General features: G+C 37.7%; 2 protein-coding genes across 3 annotated transcripts in view; both read left to right on the forward strand.

The window, feature by feature from the left end:
* The window catches only part of LOC149551985 (zinc ion binding protein), a 254,443-nt gene that overhangs the window by 65,954 nt on the left and 165,858 nt on the right, over positions 1–22,631 (forward strand). The gene's annotated exons all lie outside the window — the stretch shown is intronic.
* Positions 17,323–22,230, forward strand: LOC149551987 (uncharacterized). Its single transcript, XM_089789530.1, has 7 exons — positions 17,323–17,612; positions 17,728–17,880; positions 18,022–18,157; positions 18,287–18,422; positions 18,565–18,970; positions 19,105–19,521; positions 22,226–22,230. Exons 1-7 carry the CDS (start codon positions 17,399–17,401, stop codon positions 22,228–22,230), a joined length of 1,467 nt encoding a protein of 488 aa, XP_089645656.1. The 5' UTR covers positions 17,323–17,398.

Here is a 22,631-nt window from a genome sequence, read left to right on the forward strand (position 1 = left end):
AACTTCAGGATAGACAAGATGGTTAATTTGGTGATAGACAACAAGGGTTATCCATTTTTGTTCAGTATGTTCTTAGTTTTTACATCATAATGGTCTATACAAAATTGGAGTAATTCGGGACTTAGAAATGCAGGAGGGAAGGCGGCTGCTTCGAGGAGACCACTTGTGAGAACTTCTAGACATTCTTTATCCTCATCTTGCTCTAGGAATCTTTCTTGTAGTTTCTCAACCGTGACCCCCATCAAATTAGTATCGAAAATCACAGGTTTCCGACATTCAAGACTAGAGGTATTTCCGAAAAAATGCATGATATACTTCATCCTTTAAAAGAAAAGCAAGTTTTCGAAACCTTTCTCCCGATAAAAAAATGATATTACAAAAGCAAAAAGGAAAGATTTTTCAACTCTCACCTGTAGACCGCTGAATAACAAAAATACTTCTCTTCCTTCTCCCGTTGTTTAGCTCTCGATTTATCACAAAGTAGGATAAAGACAAATGAGCTTCATACTTTGTTTTAAAGAAAAGCTAGCGTACCAGGAAAAGTACTGCCGAATGATGAGGTTTTTATGGCAATATTATTGCGGGCTAGTATGCACGCTTCAAGGAGTCGTGATGTTTCTTCATTAAATGCTCGCTTGAGGGAAGTGTCTTTGCAATCATTATTATCCTCCTGACAACGCGATTTATCCTTCAAAACAAAAGATTTGGCTCTTTTCACTTGCACTGTCAACCTATCACCCGTACTAAGCGGCGATGAACATCATCATCAGGACCCACTTCTTGAACCTTCAGGACAACTGTCATGTCAGACATCATTCACCTTTGCAAGTGCTGAATCCTAGTGTCCAACTGCCTTTGAACTACTTTGAACCAAGGTTCAAAGAGGTTCGAAGTGGTTCAAAAGAAAAACCAACGACGCACTTGGAAGGTCCCACCTGTAAGACAAAAGTTAGTCCAAAAACCTTTGGTTGAACCACTTTGAACTACTTTGAACCAAGGTTCAAAGAGGTTCAAAAGAACTTCACAAGGATTTCACAATGAGGTTCGACTTTTATGGCTAAGTTAAAACAATATCTTGGGGGGGTAACCACGTATAATTCACAAGGTGAATTTTGACAAGTGAAGAGAAAAACAAAGGATTAATCATGGTGACTCAATAACTAGGGCTAACAGAATTAAAATCTTGTGTGTCCGACTATTTGCTCTTGTGAAGAATGAATTTGGATTTCAATCAAGTGCGTGAGAAAGTTTGAAGTAAAGATTTAAATTGGAAAGATGCTAGCAAATCATTTTTTGGGATTTAAATTTGTAAATTGATAAAATATTGAATTTTATATTTTATATTTAATTAATAAAATTTTGAACAAAATGAAAAAGAATCAATATTTTTGAAATAAATCAAGTTTTGGGTTTGAAAGTAATATTACTTAAATATTGAATGTTATTTAATATTTTAATATTCAAATGGCATCAAAATTGATCAAAAAATAGAAAATGGCAAAAACAGATAGAAGTCTTAAACATCATATGATTATTCAAATTCAATCCCTTTGAATGTGTATCCATGAAAAAAAAGCAAAGTATGTGACTTTTGGAGAGAGACAAGAATTTTGAAGAGGGAATATTGGAGAGAGGAAATTTCTTTTCAGAAAAGTGAATCTGTAGAAAGTTGGCGAAATTAGAGAAAAGGCATGGACTTCTTGAGGGGAGGAAAATTGGTTTCTAGAGAGGGTGGAAATTTTATAACGAATTATTAGAATTTTCTCCTCCAAGGTTGAATTTCATTTTGCAAATCCAGAAATTTAATCTTCCTTCCTCGTATGTTCTTTTGTCGTTTGTTTTGTTTTGTAGGGGTGAGAAATCCAATTCTAGATGTTTAAGGACATTCAAGTCCGAGAGTTCTAGTTTCAATATTGAAGGTGTCCAAGTTTCAAGTAATCCAGTTCAACACCCAAAGTTCTAAGAAACACAATTTAAGGTGTTCAATGTTTGAATACCAAGTTCAAGTGCACATATATAGAAGGAAGGATATAACGTTAGGGATTCTTTCTGAAAGTCCAAGATCATAGTCAAGTAGTTCTAAGTGAAGAAACTCCAGAATGACATAATCATTAACGAGGGATTCCAATGCATTTCAGGAAGATAAATTTCCAAATAGTTACATAGAAGGAAGAAAATGATCAAAAGGAGAAGCAATCAAAGTTTGAACTAGGTTACAAAATGATGGAATAAAAAAATATTGCCTGATACCTAGCTTGTTGTTAGAGCACCCAATCATCTCTACCGGCTAGTCAAACATCTCCTAGTCAAACTTCACTGGATTCAAGGAAAGGAACCAAGAATAATTTATTCAAGGAAGACAAAGCACTTAATGCATAGTGGGCATTCATTTCACTCCTCTCTCTCCCTGGATAAGTATGTGTAGTGGGAATTTATTACCCCACTAAGATTATGGCTCTCTCCTGGTTGGTTTGTATGAACCAGTTTTCATTAATTCAAATTCTCTTTTCTTGCCCTAACCTTGATTAGGGCTGAGGCAGCAAAATTTGGGCCATTGGTTATTGTTTCGATCTATGCCACACATTGTATTTGAGGACTATTATAATGCCTCATTTCTCATTTGTAAGCAATAGAACTCTGAGATTGTTGCCAAGAGCTATTGAGACAATAAAATTTCCATTGAAGTTTGGAGATTGTTTGACATGTCTTAAGGCTTGCTTGGTTTCATAGCTCCCTCATTTAGATTAGATTGTTAGATAAATTGTTGTGATTTCAATGGAGAATGCGATGGTATTTTGATGAATTTCTTAGTTCAAACTTCATACTTTTCACAATTTACTGATTGTAAGTTGTCCAAAGTTAGCCTGAACGCATTTCTATGTATGCTTGAGTTTTGTCTCTTAAATGCACATTGTTTGTTTAGATGGTGTCCGTTGTGGTATGACAATCATTTGCATAACCTCTTGGAAATTGCATCATTTGCTGCATAGTTGTAGTTTCACTTGGTAAAGTAGAGCTTGGTTATTATGGGAATTTGTTTATCAAAGCAGTATTTGTTGTTGTCATTACCCTCAGGAGTAGAGTAGAATTCCTAAACCGTTATCCTTTGCTTTTTGCATATTTCATGGAAATCCCAAAAAAGTACCTTATTGCAATAGCTTTTGATAGTTCCCATCTAGTATGATTTGAAATCAATCCAAGTGAAACAAACATAAGGACACTTGTGATTAACAACAAATCACAATTACCACTGAGCTTATCCACGGTCAAGACCTAACATGAAAGGAACCTTGGAGTTACCCGTATGATCTTTTTGCAATCTTAGCATATTGGCAAGTCATAAAACACATCAACAAAAAATGGCACTAGAAGGAGGGCATGAATACGAACAATAAATCAGCTCAAGTCATCAAGAACAAGAATAATAATCAAAGGTAGAAATTATTTCAAGACCTACCCTCCATCGTCATGCCATCAACAAAATCTTGCGCTAGAAGGAGAGCCCTAGTACATATTGCTCACAAGGTTACACATATTGGAGCATATCAATTCAGTCTCGCTTTGTTAAATTCATGGATCTTGGTCATTTGTTTACATTTTTATAGATGATCCTATTTGGGCAGATTGCTAGAAGAGCAGACTTATTGATTTTGGCGTGTCTTCTAATCTGCAATCTAACCCTCCCTTCCTAACTCAAGGGGCATGTTCATTGAATGGACATGTCCCTCTCTAGGTTGGCGTATTTAACAACATAATTGTTTCCTCAAGATTGGTGCCCATTCCAAGAGTTACTAATGGTTAGCGACTAACAAACCACATTAGTAAATAAGAAGGCTTATAAAAGCCACAAGGAAAATGCTGATCTGTCTAGATGGGACAATATGTTCTAGTGAGTAATACTTAAGGGAACTCATGCATCTAGATCAGAATGATCTAAAAATCAGAACACTTGTCTTGTCAAAGTTACAAGGAATTAACACACTTGAGGTACATCGAAGAATTTTAAGATCCACTCCAAGAGCTAAAGAATTGCAAGAGCTAAAGTTTGATCCAAAGCCTAGACAAGGCAAGAAAGAAGCATCTACAAGTTAGATTATTTCTAACTTTGCCACCACAATGTCAAGCACAAGAAAACACTCACACACAACAAGTGCTTACTCAAGAAGTTCAACAAGGGGCTACACAGACTCAATAATTAATAGTTCAAATACCTATGCAAATAGTTGCACTTACTATGTTTTTCAGAGTGCTATGGGTTATGCCTTTAAAGATTTAGTTGGGAAGTGCAGTATTATCTACATGGATGATCTTACTGTGTTTTCTAGATGAAGAGAAGACCACATAAGTGATTTGAAGATTTTTTTAAGAGATGCAAAATACATGGGATTTAACTGAATTGAAAGAAATGCATGTTCACAGGCATTGAAGTAAAATTGTTGGGACATGTGATTTGTGAGTGTGGAATCTCAATTGACCCAAAATGTATTGAAGCAATTCCAAAGATAGGACTACCAACTAGTCAGAAAGAATTGAAATAGTTCTTTGGTAAAATCAACTTTGTGAAGAAATTCATAACTGAATTTACTGAGATTGTCAAGCCAATGAATGATATGTTGAAGAAAGTTGCAAAAATAGACTGGATGCCTACATCGAAGAGAGCATTTGAAGAAATAAAACAAGTTATTGTGATTGACCCTGTGCTAGTTATCCTGGGCTACACTAAGCCGTTCTACATATATTCATTTTCTTTGGAACATACATGTAACTATCCTCACTCAAAAATTAGAAGAAAAAGGTGAGCATCCTATTGCGTTTATAAGTTCACCACTATAGGATTTAGAACTAAGGTATTCAAATGTTGAAAAACAAGCATATGCTTTAATGAAGGCAACAACAAACTTCCGACATATTTTGAGAAGCAAGGTGTATGTTATTGCTCCCAACGCAACAAAAGAAATTGTTAATGAAAAATGAGTTAGGAGAAAGAAAAAGAAAATGGATGGCCGTCATTTAGAAATATGGCATGGAGATATGACCTACTATGGTGTGTGAAAGAAATCTCATGATGCTGTTGCAACCCATTATTGAAGTAAACCCATTTGTCAAGTGAATGTTAGACTCAATCAGTCCGATTAATCTACCTTCTTCAAGACAACACAAGTACATCCTAACTGCTACAAATTATTGTACTTAATGGTTAGAGGCCCAAGCTGTTAAAAAATGCATGACAAAGGTCGTCATTAAGTTCCTTGAAGAGAATATAATTACTAGATTTGGGTGTTCACGCGCCTTGGTGTGTGACAACGGATTTGCATTTAAATCTTTGAATATTTAAATTTGAGCATTCGGCTATGGGATAACATTGAAGTTTTCATCAAATAACTATGGACAAGGAAATGGGTTGGCTCAATCAATGAACAAGAATTTGCTAAGTGCAATCAAGAAATTTCTAGACAAAAATCCCAAGATTTGGTATAAACAGTTGAGATTTTCCCTGTGGGTAGATTGAATTGGGATTGAGTTCTATAGGGACATTTCCCTATCTTTTGGTTTATGGACAGGGTCTTGTTTTTTAGATTCAGTTGACGATCCTGACATTGTAGGTCATACAAGAATTTATAGAGGGTGAAGATAGAGTGCAGGTGTGCTTGACTGAATTACTACACTTGGAAGATAAAAGAAATCAAGCAGTGGAAAAGTTTTCAAAACATCATGCTCTGGTAAAAAGATGGTTCGACAGAATGGCCAATGTCAAGGATTTTTCGAATTTCAGATTTGGTTCTCTGCTGGGATAAGGCTCATGAAAAGTAAGATGATTGCGACAAGTTTGACAATCTATGGATGGGTCTTTATCAGAATTGAGTTATTGGAAGATAATGCATTTAAGGTGAAGATCTGATAGGAGAGGAAGTTCCATTATCCTTCAATGGATTTTTCCTCAAGCATTATTTTGGCCCTTAGGTTTCCCATCAAAAGCCTACCCTGTACATAGTTAGCCTAGGTTGCCTTGTTTTTCTTTCCCTTTGGTTTTCTTTTTAGTTTATGGGGATTTTGGTTTGTTTCCCCTATTGTTTCTTTCCTATTTCGCAATCCCTCTATTGGATTTTGGTTTGGCCGTAGTTTAGGTCACTTTTGCTTTGTTATTTTACTATTTGTTTTCTCTTGAGTCACTTATCTTAGATGGTTTTGGTTTTGTATCCGTTTCATTTTGGTATTGGCTTTGGTTTTTGTCAAGTAGCTTGAAGGTTTGGGTGCTTTTATTTGTGAGGTGTGTTTCTAACTTAATCTAGAGGCTCCACCAATTTATGCTTATCTAATTTCTTGGATAACTCTTAACGAAGATCCTTGGAAATCGAGATTGTCTTTCTTATGTTTTTCATTTTGTTAGAACTTGACTCAAAAGGTCAATCATATGATGTGTCTTTACATATGAACTCTGACATTGTTGTATCTTTTCACACTTAATAATTTGCTTCAAGTCATTTCAATTTCTTTGGGAGGCCATGGCTTGGGAAAATTTTAAAATCTTGCTTCAACACCATTGTGTTAGCCGACTGGATGGTTCTGGCAGTGTTTCTGTAGCTGACGGATTGACTGTCGGCAGTGTTTGTATTTTGTAGCCGACGGGTAAATAGTTTGTAGCGGATGTAATGTTGTGGCCGACGGAACCCTTCGGGAAGGTTCGGCGGTAGTATTTATATACCGTCTGGGATCATTGCAAATTATCAATCATCTACTATTACTAATATTATGAAGCATAATGTATGTCTGGATGTGCGAATATAATTCTGCTATTCTGTTCCATTGTCTGTATGCGTTGATTTCTTTACCAGTACGGTAAACATTTGGCGCCGTTGCCTTATGAATCTGGAAGGTGGGAGGAATGAAGATTAATGCCAAATCAGCTTAACAAGGATTGAAATAAGGCGAAGGGAAAAGATGGAATCCATACTGCACAAGAGAATTTAATTCTGGCACAGCAAGCCGAACGCCGACGGAGATTTCAGAAGATTGCCGACAGAAACCGAAGCGTGGAGGAATTGTTGGAGGAGACTCGGCAGTGGGTGGAATTGGTGGAAGAAGCACGGGAGGAGTTCTTGAATTTGTGTTTGCCGAGGGAAAAAAATTTAGACGGAAGAGCATCAGAGGGAGCACGAGCATGGAGTGACCTCTTCGTCCGGGATAGACTTCCGTGGGAAACAACTTTAGAAGATCCTTCTTCTTCACCAAGGTTCGTAGCTGTCGAGACCTCCGGTGTGGGAGACCAGTCCGCCGGTGTGGGAGTGCAGACCGCCGGTGTGGGAGACCAGTCTGCCGGTGTGGGAGTACAGACTGTTGGTGTGGGAGTGCAGACCGCCGGTGTGGGAGTGCATACCGCCGGTGTGGGAGTGAAGAGCGCCAGTGTTGCAGGACCGAGCAACGCCTGTTTACAGAAACCAATTGTGATGGCGGGACCAAAAGAGAAACTGCCGAAGTTCAATGGCGATGGTACGGCCGATCCCATTCGACATTGCAAAACATGTGAAACGATCTGGAGGGAAAATGGCATAACTGATGAAGATGATTGGATGAGACAATTTCCGGCAACCCTACAAGGTGTGGCGATTGATTGGTTTTCAGATATGGATCCACAAAAGCTAAATAGCTGGGATAACATTAAAAAGGAGTTCTTGGCGGAATTTAAACTCTTGCGGGATGATAATGAAATCGTAGCAGAGATTTTCAATACCAAACAGGGGAAGCACAAAACCGTCCGCGTCTACGCCAAGAGATTAAAAGACTTAATAAACAAAATGGAAAGCAAGCTGGCGGACGGATTGCAGAAAAGATGGTTTGTGGACAGCCTACGCTCGAAGTTGCGGAGGAAAATGAAAATTGTGCCACCGTCATCATATGTGGACGTGTATAACAGAGCACTGGACCTTGAAAGTGAGCAGAAGACAAAGAAGAAGAAAACTAGCTCCTCTGATTCGGATGACGATGGGCCGGACGGAGATGATAGTAGCGACGACGAAGGCAGCAGCAAGAAGGTTCGTGCCCTACAGAAGGATATGGTTCACATGATGAAGGAGTTTAAAAACATGCAGAAGGAGCCAAAAGGCAGTGAGCTGTGGTGCACGGAGTGTAAGACCGATGGTCATACTAAAGGATCGTGTCCAAAGAACCAATTCTGTGACATTTGTCAGATCATGGGCCATTCGACAAAAGAGTGCTCCTTTAACATGAAAACAAGAGGATCTCCGCAGGTGTTTTTCACACAGGAGGCTTCCCCGTCGGGCAGTAGCGGAAATACAAATAGCGCAGGTGCCACATCCGAAGGGTGCAGGAATAATAACAGAGGGAAAAATAACAACAATGCAAACAATAACAATAATAATGGGAGCCAAAGTCGAACTCAGTATGATGCAAACGGACGGTCGGTCGTTCAATGCCGAGCGTGTAATTTGTGAGGTCATTTTGCGCGGGATTGTACAACGGCCAGGAAGATGCCGTCACCGTCACAAAATGATCAGATGATTCCCTTGTCGTTGTCGTTGCAGGATGGCGATGCCTGGAGGCAAATTGAGGTGCTATCTTTTAATTTAATTTAATTTTTGTCGAAAAAAAAAAAATTGGAAAAAAAAAAAAGCAAGTAGAGGGCTGTCCGTGAGCAGGATGTTCCGCGGACACCTGTTCTGCGGGCATTGTCCCCGCGGACTGTGCTCCGCAGGCAGGATGTCTCGCGGACACCTGTCCCGCGGGCATTGTCCCCGCGGACTGTGCTCCGCGGGCAAGATGTCCCGTGGACACCTGTCCCGCGGGCATTGTCCCGTGGACTCCTGCGTGTCTTTTCCGCGGATCTTCTTTTTTCGCTCTCTCGTGGGGTTCTAATTCTCTTCCGCGAGCTTGTTTCATTCCGCACGCGGTGCTTGTCTTCCGTAGAGTCTGTTGCTTGCTTCCCGAGGGTTGCTTCCGTGGCTGTCTGTCCTACCTGCGGATGAAGAGGTGTAGGCAGAGTTTTTGGTGTGGCATACGCGGTTCATGTCACAGCTTCGCAGGGTATATTCAAACAGAGTGCGCAAGTTTATGATTTGAATTTGGGATTTGGAGTAGTCTGGAGAGCATGTGGCCCAAGAGGGGATGCCCGACATCTTGTTCTTGTATTTTAGCCATTAATGGCGTCTATGCATTTTACAAAGGAGGAGCTTGGAGTTACGATTCGAAAGGGCATGAGTGGAAACAAATGGCGACTCTCCTGGATGGGATTGATTGTGTTAGAGGAGCTGCGGTTTGGTGAGATGGGATATTTGTTACGGGGTCCCCGCGGTGTTGGGCCGGTGGAGTCCATATTTCTGCGGAGCAGTTGACCATTTCCGTGGGAGTTCTGATTTTTTGGCTGGGATTTGCTAGTTTCGGGGGTTGTGATACCTGAGGTGGCGTTCTTTTCTTCCGCCGTGGAGGTTTTCATTTACTTAAAAAAAAAAATGACAACAGATTCAAATAGCTCAGAATGAGTAGCAGATGATGCCAAAGGGAAAAGGAAGTATCAGGGGTTGCCAGAAAAAGTGCAGAATCGACAGAAAATGATAGAAATGGTGTGTTCCGTGCATTTTTGTGTGGGTTGCCCCTCGACCCTGCCGAGGGCGTTGCCCCTTAGACCCCCAGTCGTTGCGGATATCAGTCCTGGGAGTTTGACTAGTTGAGAAGAGTTGAAGTTGCTACAAGCATGGACTTTCTGTGTACCAGAGGCAGTGGGAGCAGGTGTTGGCTGTGAGGCTGCCTTGGTGGATGTGTAGAGAGCTCGAGAGGAGCTGATCATCCAGTTGGAGGCAGTGCAGCGACACTTGGCTCAGGGTACCGAGGAATTGAAAACAGAGAAAGCAGCATAGGTGGCTATCAAGGTCAGCTTGAGGAGACAGTATTGTGTTAGCAGAGGCTACAGATGTAACGGGATGAATGTGGAAGTGATGTGACAGAAGCAGACTGTTCTTTTTGTAGTCACTCTGATAATGTATTTTGTTTGTTAATTTGTCTCAGATATTTTGTAATTGTCATTCGGAGACGACTTTTCTTTTTGGGGGGATGGTGTTAGCCGACTGGATGGTTCCGGCGGTGTTTCTGTAGCCGACGGATTGACTGTCGGCAGTGTTTGTACTTTGTAGCTGACGGGTAAATAGTTTGTAGCGGATGTAATGTTGTGGCCGACGGAACCCTTCGGGAAGGTTCGGCGGTAGTATTTATATCCCGTCTGGGATCATTGTAAATCATCAATCATCTACTATTACTGATATTATGAAGCATAATGTATGTCTGGATGTGCGAATATAATTCTGCTATTTTGTTCCATTGTCTGTATGTGTTGATTTCTTTACCAGTACGGTAAACACATTGTAATTCTCTAACCCATAGTGAGCTTCATTGCTCACGAGCCAAGCAAAAGGAAAGAGAAATGCAATATCAAAAAAAGAAAAGAAAAGAAAACGAAAATGAAATGAAAGATAAAAAATAAGCTTTTGGGGCTATGTGGAAATCTCTACAATTTTATGAAAGAATAATCCACCAAAAGTAGAGCAATCTCCATGCGTATTATATTGACAACTCTGTTGGGGATATGGACACCTAACTGGCAGTAGGGCTGTATCGAGGATGCTTTTTAAGTCAAGAGGGATGTATAACAAGTCATGGTTAATCTTGGAAATTTTGAGTGGTCCTGTTGAGTGGGAACTAATGCATTTGCACACACTTAGGTAATTGCGGATTGAAGGTGTCTTGATCCAATACATGATTCTCTTTCCCTTTTGAGTTTGTTTTCTCTCTCTACAATGGCATAAGATTTATTAACCAAAGATTTTGAGTTTGGATAAGTTTTTATGCTTAAAATACTTGCAACATTTTACCCATGGAGTCGCCAGATGTTGTGACCTATTCACACATTGCCCATCAAGGTTTGGTTCACTTGGCCTCTTTTGGTTTTCTTGTCTCGGTAGCATCTAATGTCAATCTCCTAAGGTTTCTTTCATTTTGATTGAGAAGTGGTAAGACTTGCTGAAGTCTTGAATAAAGCCTAATTTTGGGGAATTTCTATACTTTGAGTCATGAATTTGAATGATACCTCAATTGAATGAATGCAAAGGAATTTCAAAGTCTCTTGTGGAGGCTCCTTTGCACCTAGTTGGAAGAGGAATTTGAACATTTAAAAGTGGGGTAAGTATTAATCTAGAGAGCATCGAAAAGAGATGAAGTCAAAATGTGGCTAGTCTTGGTTGGAGGTAATTCGCCAAATTTTGACCATTTGATGCTTGAAGACCATTTGAGAGATAATGCCATGAATAAATGATTTCAAACTACACCAAACTTTAAACCCTAAATTCGATTTTATTTCAAGGAATCCAGTAACTTCACAGAACATCGCCTACAATCAACAATAGAAATTCTGGAAATACTAAATTAGGGTTTTATTTGCAATAATTGAGAACTAAACATACCCTATCTACAATGCCCAATTGGAAGAACCAATAATTTGCTGATGGATAGGATTCAGATAAATCAGTACAATTTGATGTAGCAAAGACAATTCTGATCTGTATATGTTCTGAAAACCCCAACATCACCTCCTAAGACAATTATACTTGCAGGCAATTCAGTGCAGCTGGCCGTAGATGCACATGGAACTCTTGTAGCAATCTGAAAATATATTTCTTCTACTGACTGTGCTTCCTGAAACCTATGCTCTTACTCACCTTAGATGTGCAACCCACAATTACTTTCAATCTGACCTTGAACTCTATCGACCAAATGTGAATTCTGAAATAAATTCACCAATACTTCAATTTATTACTCACGTGCAACCTCTGGTTGGAGCCACCTGTTTATTATGTCCTGGGTGATCTTCTACACCTATAGACATTTAGATATGTGAAAAATTTCGTTCTCACAAATATTTCCTGTCAAACCCTACATTTGAGAGAAGATGAATTCTCGAAAATAAAAACTTCTCAATAATACCAAAATGAATTCACTTGTCTGTTTCTATTTCCTTCTCAACTTGAGTGCATTAATTAGGGTTGCAACACTAATTTTTTTTCATGCAATGAAAAGTTTTTTTGTCCATTTTATTAAAAACTCTTCCAATTCCTCCTCGAGCATCCACTTTATTTTTCCCATTTTGGCTTTTAATGGAGTCACATTATTTAATAAAATAATAAAGTTACCTGTAGAATAACTTTAATATTTTAATTTTTGTTCTGAAACTATCACTTGACTTTTCTAGTTGAACAATGATGCCATACCTGGTCCATGAAGTGTAAATATAGCAGGTCAGACTCCTAAAAAATAGGAACCCTTCCTAACAATTAGGAAACTGTCTCTGACCATCTGAAATGGTTCATAATGCTTAACAAACCATCTCCCAATCTCATTTGACGAAATAGAGATCCTTTGGAAAAATAGGAGATAGTCTTCTATACATTTGGAAAGGCTCATAAAGCCCCTTGCAAGGCTCCAAAAGTTCTAGTGGTCAATAGACATACTGCCAGTCTCCCCTAAAAATAGACATCCTCCTAAAAAATAGGAGACTGGCTCTGAGCTCTTGAGATGTCTCTGAAACCTCCCATAAGGCCACACGACCCCTCAATGGGTTCCCAATCCAGTGTATTAGCCTACGGGTACCTAGTGATGGGTTCAATGCATAGTTGGTACTGACACTAAAGCAGGTGTAAAGATGGGGACATTACAATTATCATTTGCAGGTCTAAGTGGATGATCGGGGTGTCATTTGTCTTCACTTTTTTCTTTCTGAAGTCTCCAATGGCATTTGTGTCATGGTTATGCATAGATGTTAGTTTGCCTTTTCTACTTTCTAGTTAAAAGCATACCTCAAAAACCCAAAAATATATCATAGGAGGGATCAGCCCATTTCAAACACAGAAGAAGATCATCAATGCAATGACAATCTTTCCAACTGCTGGTAGCATTTGTCTTTATTGGGTGGACAAATAATGTAGCAAACACTTAATTTTCATAAAAACAAATCTATTCACTAAGAAGTAGCATATCAATAAAGATGCCAATAGAAAAAAGAAGCAACTTGCTCTCAAAATACGAACAATTTTGGTGTATACTAGGAACAAGCGTAGTGGGGACAAGTGAAGCCATTCTTTGAGAGTAGCAAAGCTCTAAGAATGAACATCTTTCACGACCACAAGCTGAAGTTCCCATGGATTGGAGTTTGTTGGTGGACATGGTAAATGGGTTTTGGATTAATAATAAGAAGGAACCATTGTTGAAAATTACTAAAAAGGGCCCAAAAATTTGAGTCCAAAACCAACTGGAGAGTTGACAACATATTTTTCCATAAGTCCCTATCACAAAATTTTGTCCAAAACTTGCAATATTTCTGATTTTAGTTTGCACACATTCCATGAAAATGTGACTTATCACATAGAATATTTCTGAAAGCAATTTTGGAAAAGATAGTACAGTAAATTTAAAGTGGTGAATACCTCACAAGATCATCATTACAATCAATTCTAACACGTCATTTTGTCAAACAGTTGACAAGAATCTATACTTATGTGCATGTCAACAAGTATTTTCACAGTTGACAGAAAATTAAAATGTCGTTCACTACATTATGAAAGGAATAAAATTCCTGTCTGTTATAACTAAGAAATTATTATACTTTCAAATCATTGTACAAAAATATCAACTTATAAGGAATCACATATTATCATTCACAATGCAAATGATAAATACATTGATTTCTAATCTCGATCTTCTGGCAAGAAATTTGTTAGAGGTTGTTTTCATTCGATAATATTGATAGTAAGAGCTGCAGTTAGAAACCCTTCTGATTTATGCATGAATATTAATTGCTGTTGTAGCTTCTAGAATATGCCTATAACAGTGACTGCAGTCATAAATGTACCAAATTCTGCCCCAGCATGGTGTTGTCTTTCTAACTCTAAATATAAGGTGAAATCAATGACAATCCAACAAATTATGCTCTAAATAACAATAATTGAAATGGTAAACTCTTTTCTACTGTACAAGTCCCATTTCGCTGCTGAAACTGTTGCAAATGATAGTACTGAAGCTTGTGTCTCTCCTCCTAATCTTTTCTATAATTTGCTTTGTCACTATTCTCAAGAAATTCTTCATTATTTTATTTTAAGCTGGAAATCATATCATAACAGAAATCTTTACTTAAACTAAATATATGTGGCATTCCTGTGAATCCTGAATAATTTATTGAGGATTGGCAAGGTAGGTTTTTCGTCCATGGAACTAATTTTTGCCTTGTGAATTTTGTCATAGGCTGGATAGCTAATAATAGGAGACTGTCAAGTAGGCCTTTCACCAAAATGAAAAAACCAAGAATAAATGAAATGAGTCTCCTCAACCTCTTTTCATAAATCCCCTATGAAACTTTCAAAAAGTTATATTTTAAAATCACTCTTTAAATAATAATCTTTCTAGCTCCCTTTTGACTGACATTATATTGAAATATTAAGCCACTTAACGTCTCCCTCTTAAAATAATTAATATAAATTGCCTTTTGATTTCTTTTGACAACTAACATTTAACTATTTCATCATTTTCAATTTCTGCATGTGTAGCCAAAATTGCGGAAAATATTAAAATGGATTGAGCATGAATTCCTATGGTGCCAAAATATTCTCAAGCTCTAAGGATGACAAACTTAATGAAAATCAGTGTTTTCTGAAAATAGTAAACTTCTCCAAGAAGTTTGGGGAGCTCCCAGAATGCAGAATTGCATCCAGAAAGTATCACGGGAGTCAAACTGAATTCTTAAACTCACTGTCATTGTCAGATTCCTATTTGATAAAATTGCTGTTTCCTAAGAATCTTGAAATAAATGTTGGGATGGACTCAAAAGAGGAGATTATATGTCTAATATCCTAGTTGAGTGTATCATGAACTTTTGTGGTGTTTATTAAGTGCATGTTAATTGAGATACATTCTCAAATTTTGGAAAATCATTTGAATACTTGGCTTGAAATCATCTGTTTTAGGTCTAGACTTTATCCAGTGTAGACTTGAACACTTGAATATTTTCTACCAAGAATTCCTTTATGTCTTTAGGAGGGGATTCTACTTAAAAAGTTAATATTTGAAGAGATCTTGATTATCTTATCAAGGTACATATTCAATAGATAAGAAGTGGAACTCTTACCTAAATATAGCAGAAGATTCTATGCCATGGAGATGCTGGCCACTGTTACGCAAAGTAATTGATAAAATATTTGTTGTAGTTGCATTCAACAAAAGGATGAAAACTCCTTGTATAGATTTACAAAGATGATGTTTCTAAAAGAAACAATTGAGAACTAAAGATGAAAATAGAAATTTCTTAAAAAAAAAACTAAAATGACCATTAAAGAAACATTATAATATTCTAATACCTTCCCTTAATGTTTATCGTCTAACTACTGTCTTTTGGTCTCAAATTCTTTACAATTTCTGTTGCTACTGAGACCCTCCTTGGATCTGCAAAATGTTAAAATAACAAAGAAGGGTGTTCCCTTCTTAAGAAAGCTTTGCAAAAAGAGACAAGAGCCTGCCATTGACTTTGCCAGTGAGATGAGTTTGCCACTAACCCTCCTAAAGTCAACAAAAAATCTGACTAGAAATCATTTCAAACTTATAGTGGGACTGCTTTTCCTTGTAGAAAGAGACAAATACTGAGAACAACTAGCATGATTTTGAGGAGAAAACAACAAATCCTCCAAACTTTGCAGATGAGCATGCTGCCCCAAAATAGAGTGCAAAAGACCATAATTTTTTAGGAGAAAAAATGATGAAAACCCAACAGAATTTTTGAGGTGAAAAATTGATCAAAACCGAACATGATTTTTGAGGTGAAAAATCAATCAAAACTATTCAAAATTTGAGACGCAGATCAGAGAATACAAAGCTTCATTTTGAGGAAAAATGGTAAAACCATAGTTCCAAAAATCGCCATGAAATCGCGATAAGATTCATGGCTCCCGATTTTTTTGGAATTGGAAATCGCTGGTGGCGATTTTTTCTTGTGAATCGCCTGAATCGCCAGAATCGGCGATTCATGGCAAAAATTGCCAAAATTGCCATCGTGAATCTCCAGAAATCGGCCGTGGCAGCAAGGATAGAAAGTTCAATTTAAAAAAAAAAACACATGTTTTATTTGCTTTCTAAGTTGACTTTCCTCTTTGTTATAACCCTAAAGAGCCTTCTATTTGCTTAGTATGAGTAGAAGAGAGGAAGAGTGAGAGAGAAGAAGAGAAAAGAGAATCCATAGGTTTCCAACCGGCAAGAAGGAAGAGCACCAAAGAGATCAGAAGTCCATTTGGGGAGGCCATAAATTGCATTGGGAGCATTAAGGAGTCAATATCAACACTCCTCAACTCATTTGCAAGAGGTAAGTGTTGGTTTTTTTTTTTGCATGTTAGTGTAGTATGCATTTTTTGTTAAATTTTTTTAGTGTTCATTTGCAAATCTTGAATGTTTTTTATTTTCACTAAATTGCAAACTAGGGTTTGTTGTTTTGTAGTTTTTGTTTATTAGTTGCAAACTTTGATTTTTTACATGAATTTTTTTATTGCAGCAGCGCTTTGCTTTCATTTTCCAATTTCCACAATGGGTAGAAAAGATGAATGCTGGAAATATAATGAAGAGTTTCCTGGGAGAACCAAATATCAAACAAAATGTATATTTTGCAAAGAAAAAATAAATTCGGGAGGTATCTATAGATTGAAATACCACATTGCTGGCATACCTGGCCATGATGTCACAGTTTGCACTCATCAAACCGCTGAGGCAAAACACTCTTGTTTAGTGGCATTAGAAAAAAATGAACAAGACAAGTTGACTAAGAAAATGCAACTTGAAGGGTTAAGAGGTATTGGCTCCCATGCTCCCACATCCGCAACCGCATCTACATCTGCAAGTGCATCTGCATCAGCTTCCGCATCCGTAGGTTGTGTTGGAGAGGGTTCTTCTAGGCCTCCTTTTCATCCTAGTGTTAGTGCTCATGTGAGTGTTAGTGGTAGTCGGTCTCATACTGAGACAGAGTCCAACACCAACCTATTGCGGCCTAGAGTGCGAAAAAACAGAATGGATAGTTACTTTGTGCCCCACACTACTCCTGGCTCCCAACCCACGCTTGAGGGCATGGGTTTGAACAAGGAGATTCATGATGCTGCTAGAAAAGAGATTTGCAAATTCTGGTACTTTTGCAACATTCCATTTATCACAGCCAGGTAATTGATTCTTTTTTCTTTGTTATCTTCAAAGTTAAAGTTAAAAGTAAAAGTAAAACTTTAATTATATCTACTTGTTTTATGATTTTAGTTTTTGACATCTAAATTTCTAATCAATATCATTATCTATTTGTGACAGGACTCCTTATTAGCAGAACATGATAGATGCAGTTACCATTTGTGGTCCGGGGTTTAAAGCCCCAACTGAGGCTGAGTTGAGTGGATACCTCCTGGAGGAAATGGTTGAGGATATGAGGCATGAGCTTGAGGACAACCGAAAGGAGTGGATCGAAAAGGGTTGCACCATCATGACTGATGGTTGGACAAATAGGAGGGGAAGAACACTCCTCAATTTTCTTGTATCCTGTGGAGGTGATTGATCATTCTACTTTCCTACATACATAATTTTGAATCGTGATTGACTATTTCAAATTTTGATTTGTTGATTGCTAATAGTAATTATAATTCGTTGTTTTGTTACTTGTAGGATATACCATGTTCCTCAAATCCATTGATGCTTTTGCTCATGTAAAAAACGCCACATACTTATGTGAGGTTATTGAGGAAGTTATAGCAGAGGTGGGGGAACAACATGTGGTGCAAGTGGTGACGGATAATGCAGCAAGTTATGTTGCTGCAGGTAAACTTTTAACTTTTTAAGTTTTGAAAATAAATTTATTTGAATTTTGAACTTTTTCTAATTCTAACTTAGAATTTCTAAGTTTCCTAAGTTCTAACATGTTTGAAATTTGAATTTCTAATTATCTTAAAATTGTTGTAGGCAAACTTTTGATGGAGAGGCACCCCACCATAGTTTGGTCCCCTTGTGCAGCACACTGCCTTGACCTCATGTTGGAGGAAATTGGCAAACTTGAGTGGGTCAAGTCATGTGTGGAAAGGGCAAAAAACATATGCAAGTTTATTTGTAATCATTCATTTGTCCTTAGCACAATGAGGAAGTACACAGGAGACAAAGAGTTAGCTCGTCCAGGGATCACGAGGTTTGCCTCAAATTTCATCACCTTGCAATCCTTGTTGGCATCAAGGGATGATTTGAGGAGCATGTTTGTTGGGCGGGAGTGGTTTTCATCTTCCTATGCTACGACCACTACAGGGATAGATGTGGTGGATTGCATATTTGATGATGATGGTTTTTGGAAACCTGCTAGAGAAATCCTTAAGGTAATTTTATTGCAATTTAACATTTAATATTTTACAGTTTACTATGCTAATTGTTTAATGATTTAGTTTTACCTTAAGTTATATTATTGAATTATTCTATGTTTAAGTTTTGACTCAAATTTTTGTTTTACTTTATATGTAGGCCACTGAGCCCCTTGTATCTCTCCTACGAACTGCTGATGGGGAGAAGCCCTCTATGGGCTACATATATGAGGGCATGGATAGGGCCAAGGAGGCCATTAGAGCTCAGTATGCAGGAGTGCAGGAGAAGTATGCCCCTATTTGGGACATCATTGATAGGAGATTGCAGAATCAGCTCCACAGACCCATCCATGCAGCAGCTTACTTTTTGAATTCGGCATTTCGTTTCCGTCCTGACTTCAAGACGGATGAGGAGGTTCTCACCGGATTATATACAGTGATCCAGAGGTTTAGTACTGATGAGGATAGCAGTGCTGCAATTATTGAGCTTGATAAGTTCAATAATAAAGAAGGGCCACTTTTCTCTAGCAGGGTAGCCATAGATGCTCGGGAAACAATACAACCAGGTAAAAATTAAATAATATATTCAATGTTCATGAATCTAGATTCTAAACATAAAGTTGATTATGTAATTTTAGAGTTAACTTGTAATTTGTAATTTGTAAATGAGACTAATTATTTTTATTTTCCCTTATTTCAGATAGATGGTGGCAAATGTTTGGGGCCACAACCCCAAAACTTCAAAAAATTGCCATTCGTATTTTTTGTCAGCCAAGCAGCGCTTCTGGATGTGAGCGCAGTTGGTCCATGTTCGAGCACATCCACTCGAAGAGGAGAAACAGGTTGACAGTGCAGAGGTTGAATGATCTTGTCTTCGTTCATTACAACCTCCGTCTTAGGATCAGACAGATTTTGGGCACTGACTCCTCTCCGATCATTCTGGAGGAGATTGATCCAGAATCAGAGTGGCTCACAGAGGTTGTAGATCCAGTCTTCACTGAGGAAGACCGTGCGTGGATTGACCAGGTGGATATAGAGGCTGAGGCAGCTAGAGCATGTTCTTCAGGCATTTGTAGATGCACAAGTGCACGCACAGACACAGGCCCTAGCGACATTCGTGAGCCCATCTTATATGCGGGAGATATGGCTCGACAGTCCTCTAGGACCTACATTAGACGCCTTGCTACTAGGCAGACTGGATACTCAGAGGCTGTAGCCGAGCTTGAGGATGATGATGACTATAAGCCTGAGGCTTGAGCTGGAGCCTTGTTTTTATATTTTGTTTACAGATATTGATACTGAATCATTGATAGACATATGTTTCAAACTTTCATGGATCTTCATCTTAGATTCTTACATAAATTTATGATTTGATGTCTTATGGATCATCTTACATACATTCTATGATTTAAATCATTATGATCATTTGATTTCTATTTACTTCAGCTAGCCTACAATTTACATTTTAGATAACATAGTTACGTATGTGATGGATTTTATGTTCCATGTTTATGTATGTTAAGTTTTAACTTCTATTTGATGATGTTATAGTGTGCTTAAGTTATATTCAATAAAGGGTGCATGAAATAAGTTTTAAATTGTTAAAATCTTTAAATTTAAAGGGTTTTTTCAAATTTGCCAATTCATCGCCGATTCACGATTCGATTCGGCCTTGCCGATTCTGATCCGATTCCGATTCACGTTTCTTTGGGTAAAACCCTCAAATAATTTTTGAGGAAAAAATTATAAACCCACAAAAGAATCCTATGCAACTTTGCAAAATACAAATTCAGAAATTTTTTGAGGGAAAAATTAATGAAAACCCATCAGATCATTTTTAAGGGAAAGAATTATGAAAACTCATCGGAAATTTATAAGTGAAAAAATAATGAAAATCCATTAGAATTTTTTTAAGGGAAAAAATTATGAAAACATATTAGAATTTTTTCAAGGGAAAAATTATGAAAACCCATCAGAAAAAACTTTATGCGGCAACGAAACTTCGCATGGTTAAAAAACACATGCAAGCTTATGAAAGTACATGCAACAAATATGCAAGTGCGTACAAGTAAAAAAATGCATATACAAGCAACATGCAAGAACATGCAACTCATATGCGAATACATGCAACCTTAAAAAATTAGAAACTTTTGCCCAAACTACGAAATTGTGCAATCAAAACCCTTAACCAAACTTACGATTTTCAGCAAAAATCTTCGAAAGTGAACCACAAAATTTTCATAAAATATCTCTAATGGTTTTTATTTAAAAAAATTGAAAAAACAAATTTATGGAAAAAATTCCAGATCAGAAGAGGCTTGATTGAATTTTATGAAATCCCATTGACTTTCGCTGATACCATGTTACGCAAAGTAATTGGTAAAATATTTGTTGTAGTTGTATTAAATAGAGGAGATGAAAATTCCTTATATAGATTTTCAAAGACAATGTTTCTGAAAGAAACAATTGAGAACTAAAGATGAAAATAGAAATTACGATAAATGAAATTTGTTTACTTTTTTGGAAAATACGGTCCAGACCCAGCAAGATTGGCCAGACTCAGCTAGGCTTACCAAGTCCGTCGAAACAAGGAAGAAAACCTCCCTTAGGCCTGCTGTAATGTTCCCGAACAGAAATAAATGTATTTAATTATTTTTTTGTGTAACGGGCCGATTGTCTAAATTAACTCGGACCCAAATTTAATTTTTTCATACTAGTTTGTGTCGTTGTCGACTAATCTTTGTACACCCTCGGAAAGCTTTTTCTGATGGGTATTTAAGCACGGCTCGTAGTAGTCGATAGGTATGTTTTTGGATCATATTTTCTCTGTACTGTGGATTCCTGTTGGAGTTCGGAATTTGTTCGCCATTTCGGAAGTGAAAGACCTTCCCTATTTGGCTTGCTCGGTTTCAGTGGGAACAAAACCCTCACCCTATTCCGATTGTGTCCCTGGTCTGTTTCGAGCAATCTGAAGGCTAAATTTCATCTCTGTTCCTGTTGGTGAATGCTTAGTCTCTGCATGTGCAAATTGTGTAAGTTTTCTTGCAATTGAACTATTGATTATCAATTAGTTTGCATTGATAATTGCCTCCTGGAATGTTACTGTACGGCCTCCATCATTCACTCTTTCTCCTCATGCTTGTAAGGCTCCTCTGTGTTGTATTTGGCCCCGCTTCATAATTCACAATTCATAATATAATAATAGTGCAGCGTACGGCTAGATCTGTGATTCCCGTACGGTCATTTGTGATCTACCGTACGGCCACCTCCTCATTCCCTTCGGCAAACATACCACCGTACGGTCTTCTATGGCCCACCTACTCACCGTACAGACTTAGTTTCCTACTGAGAATCTTGCACTCTTGTTAACTCCTGTACGGACTGCTACAAGCAACATATAGTCACCGTACGGCTTCTATCACTGCACTCCAGGCACTTCCTCATCCGTACAGGACCAATCCTAGGCACATAACCATCGATTTTCTTCTCTACAAAATTCAAACTGATAATAGGGAACATTACACCTGCCCTAATTAGGACTTGGGAGACTCACTGGGTAACCAGCAAGTTTGGTAACATTGACTCCCATGTCTTCAGGATCACCCTAAGTTTTGCAAGGAAAATGGAGGATTCAGGGTGAGCTACGATTTTCTTATTTTATTGTATAGTCCTTTATTGAGCATGGCTCAAAGTTGATGTCTCTAGTCACCTGATTTCTCTTGGAATATGAAGAATTTTAAGAGATTTTTCAGCGTTAATGAATAAAATTTCCGAAGGATTATACATCTTATAAAATGCTCTTTTCTTTTATCTTTTCTCAGGCTGAATTTATTTCCTTTTAACTGGCTGTTTTTAAATATGCAACTAGTATGCAGTATATTTGATTTTGTTAGATCCACAGCCACCCACTTAGGTTCTTCACCCATTATGAGGATATGTCACCTTTATTGGGTGTTTATCTCATTAAGTTATTACCTGCTAGTTTGTGGGTTTCTATCTGTATTTTGTTTTCAATTTTGAAACACCAAATCATGCCAAAAGCTACAATACTTTTCTCCTCTGAATTCTTCTAAAAATAATTTCACTGCATTGTCAGAATTGGTTAGCTGTTTTAACTTTAATATTTGCTGATTACTGATGCACTATTTGTGATATGATTGTGAGTTCCCATTTGTTCCTGAAATAGATATGTTTGTCATTTCTTGTTTATATTGAAGTGAAAATTAG

This window comes from Cupressus sempervirens, chromosome 6 (genome assembly GCF_028749045.1).
Source record: "Cupressus sempervirens isolate cs-2001-9-10 chromosome 6, ASM2874904v1, whole genome shotgun sequence".
In the NCBI taxonomy this organism is placed as follows: domain Eukaryota; kingdom Viridiplantae; phylum Streptophyta; class Pinopsida; order Cupressales; family Cupressaceae; genus Cupressus; species Cupressus sempervirens.

What these genes read in the sequence shown, in the direction of transcription:
- LOC149551987 (XM_089789530.1), top strand. Translation starts at nt 17,399, where the DNA reads ATGATAGATGCAGTTACCATTTGTGGTCCGGGGTTTAAAGCCCCAACT. An exon ending in AGGGCAAAAAACATATGCAA is followed by an intron (nt 18,158 to 18,286) that starts GTTTATTTGTAA and finishes GTTGGCATCAAG; the next exon opens with GGATGATTTGAGGAGCATGT. An exon ending in CTGCTAGAGAAATCCTTAAG is followed by an intron (nt 18,423 to 18,564) that starts GTAATTTTATTG and finishes CTTTATATGTAG; the next exon opens with GCCACTGAGCCCCTTGTATC.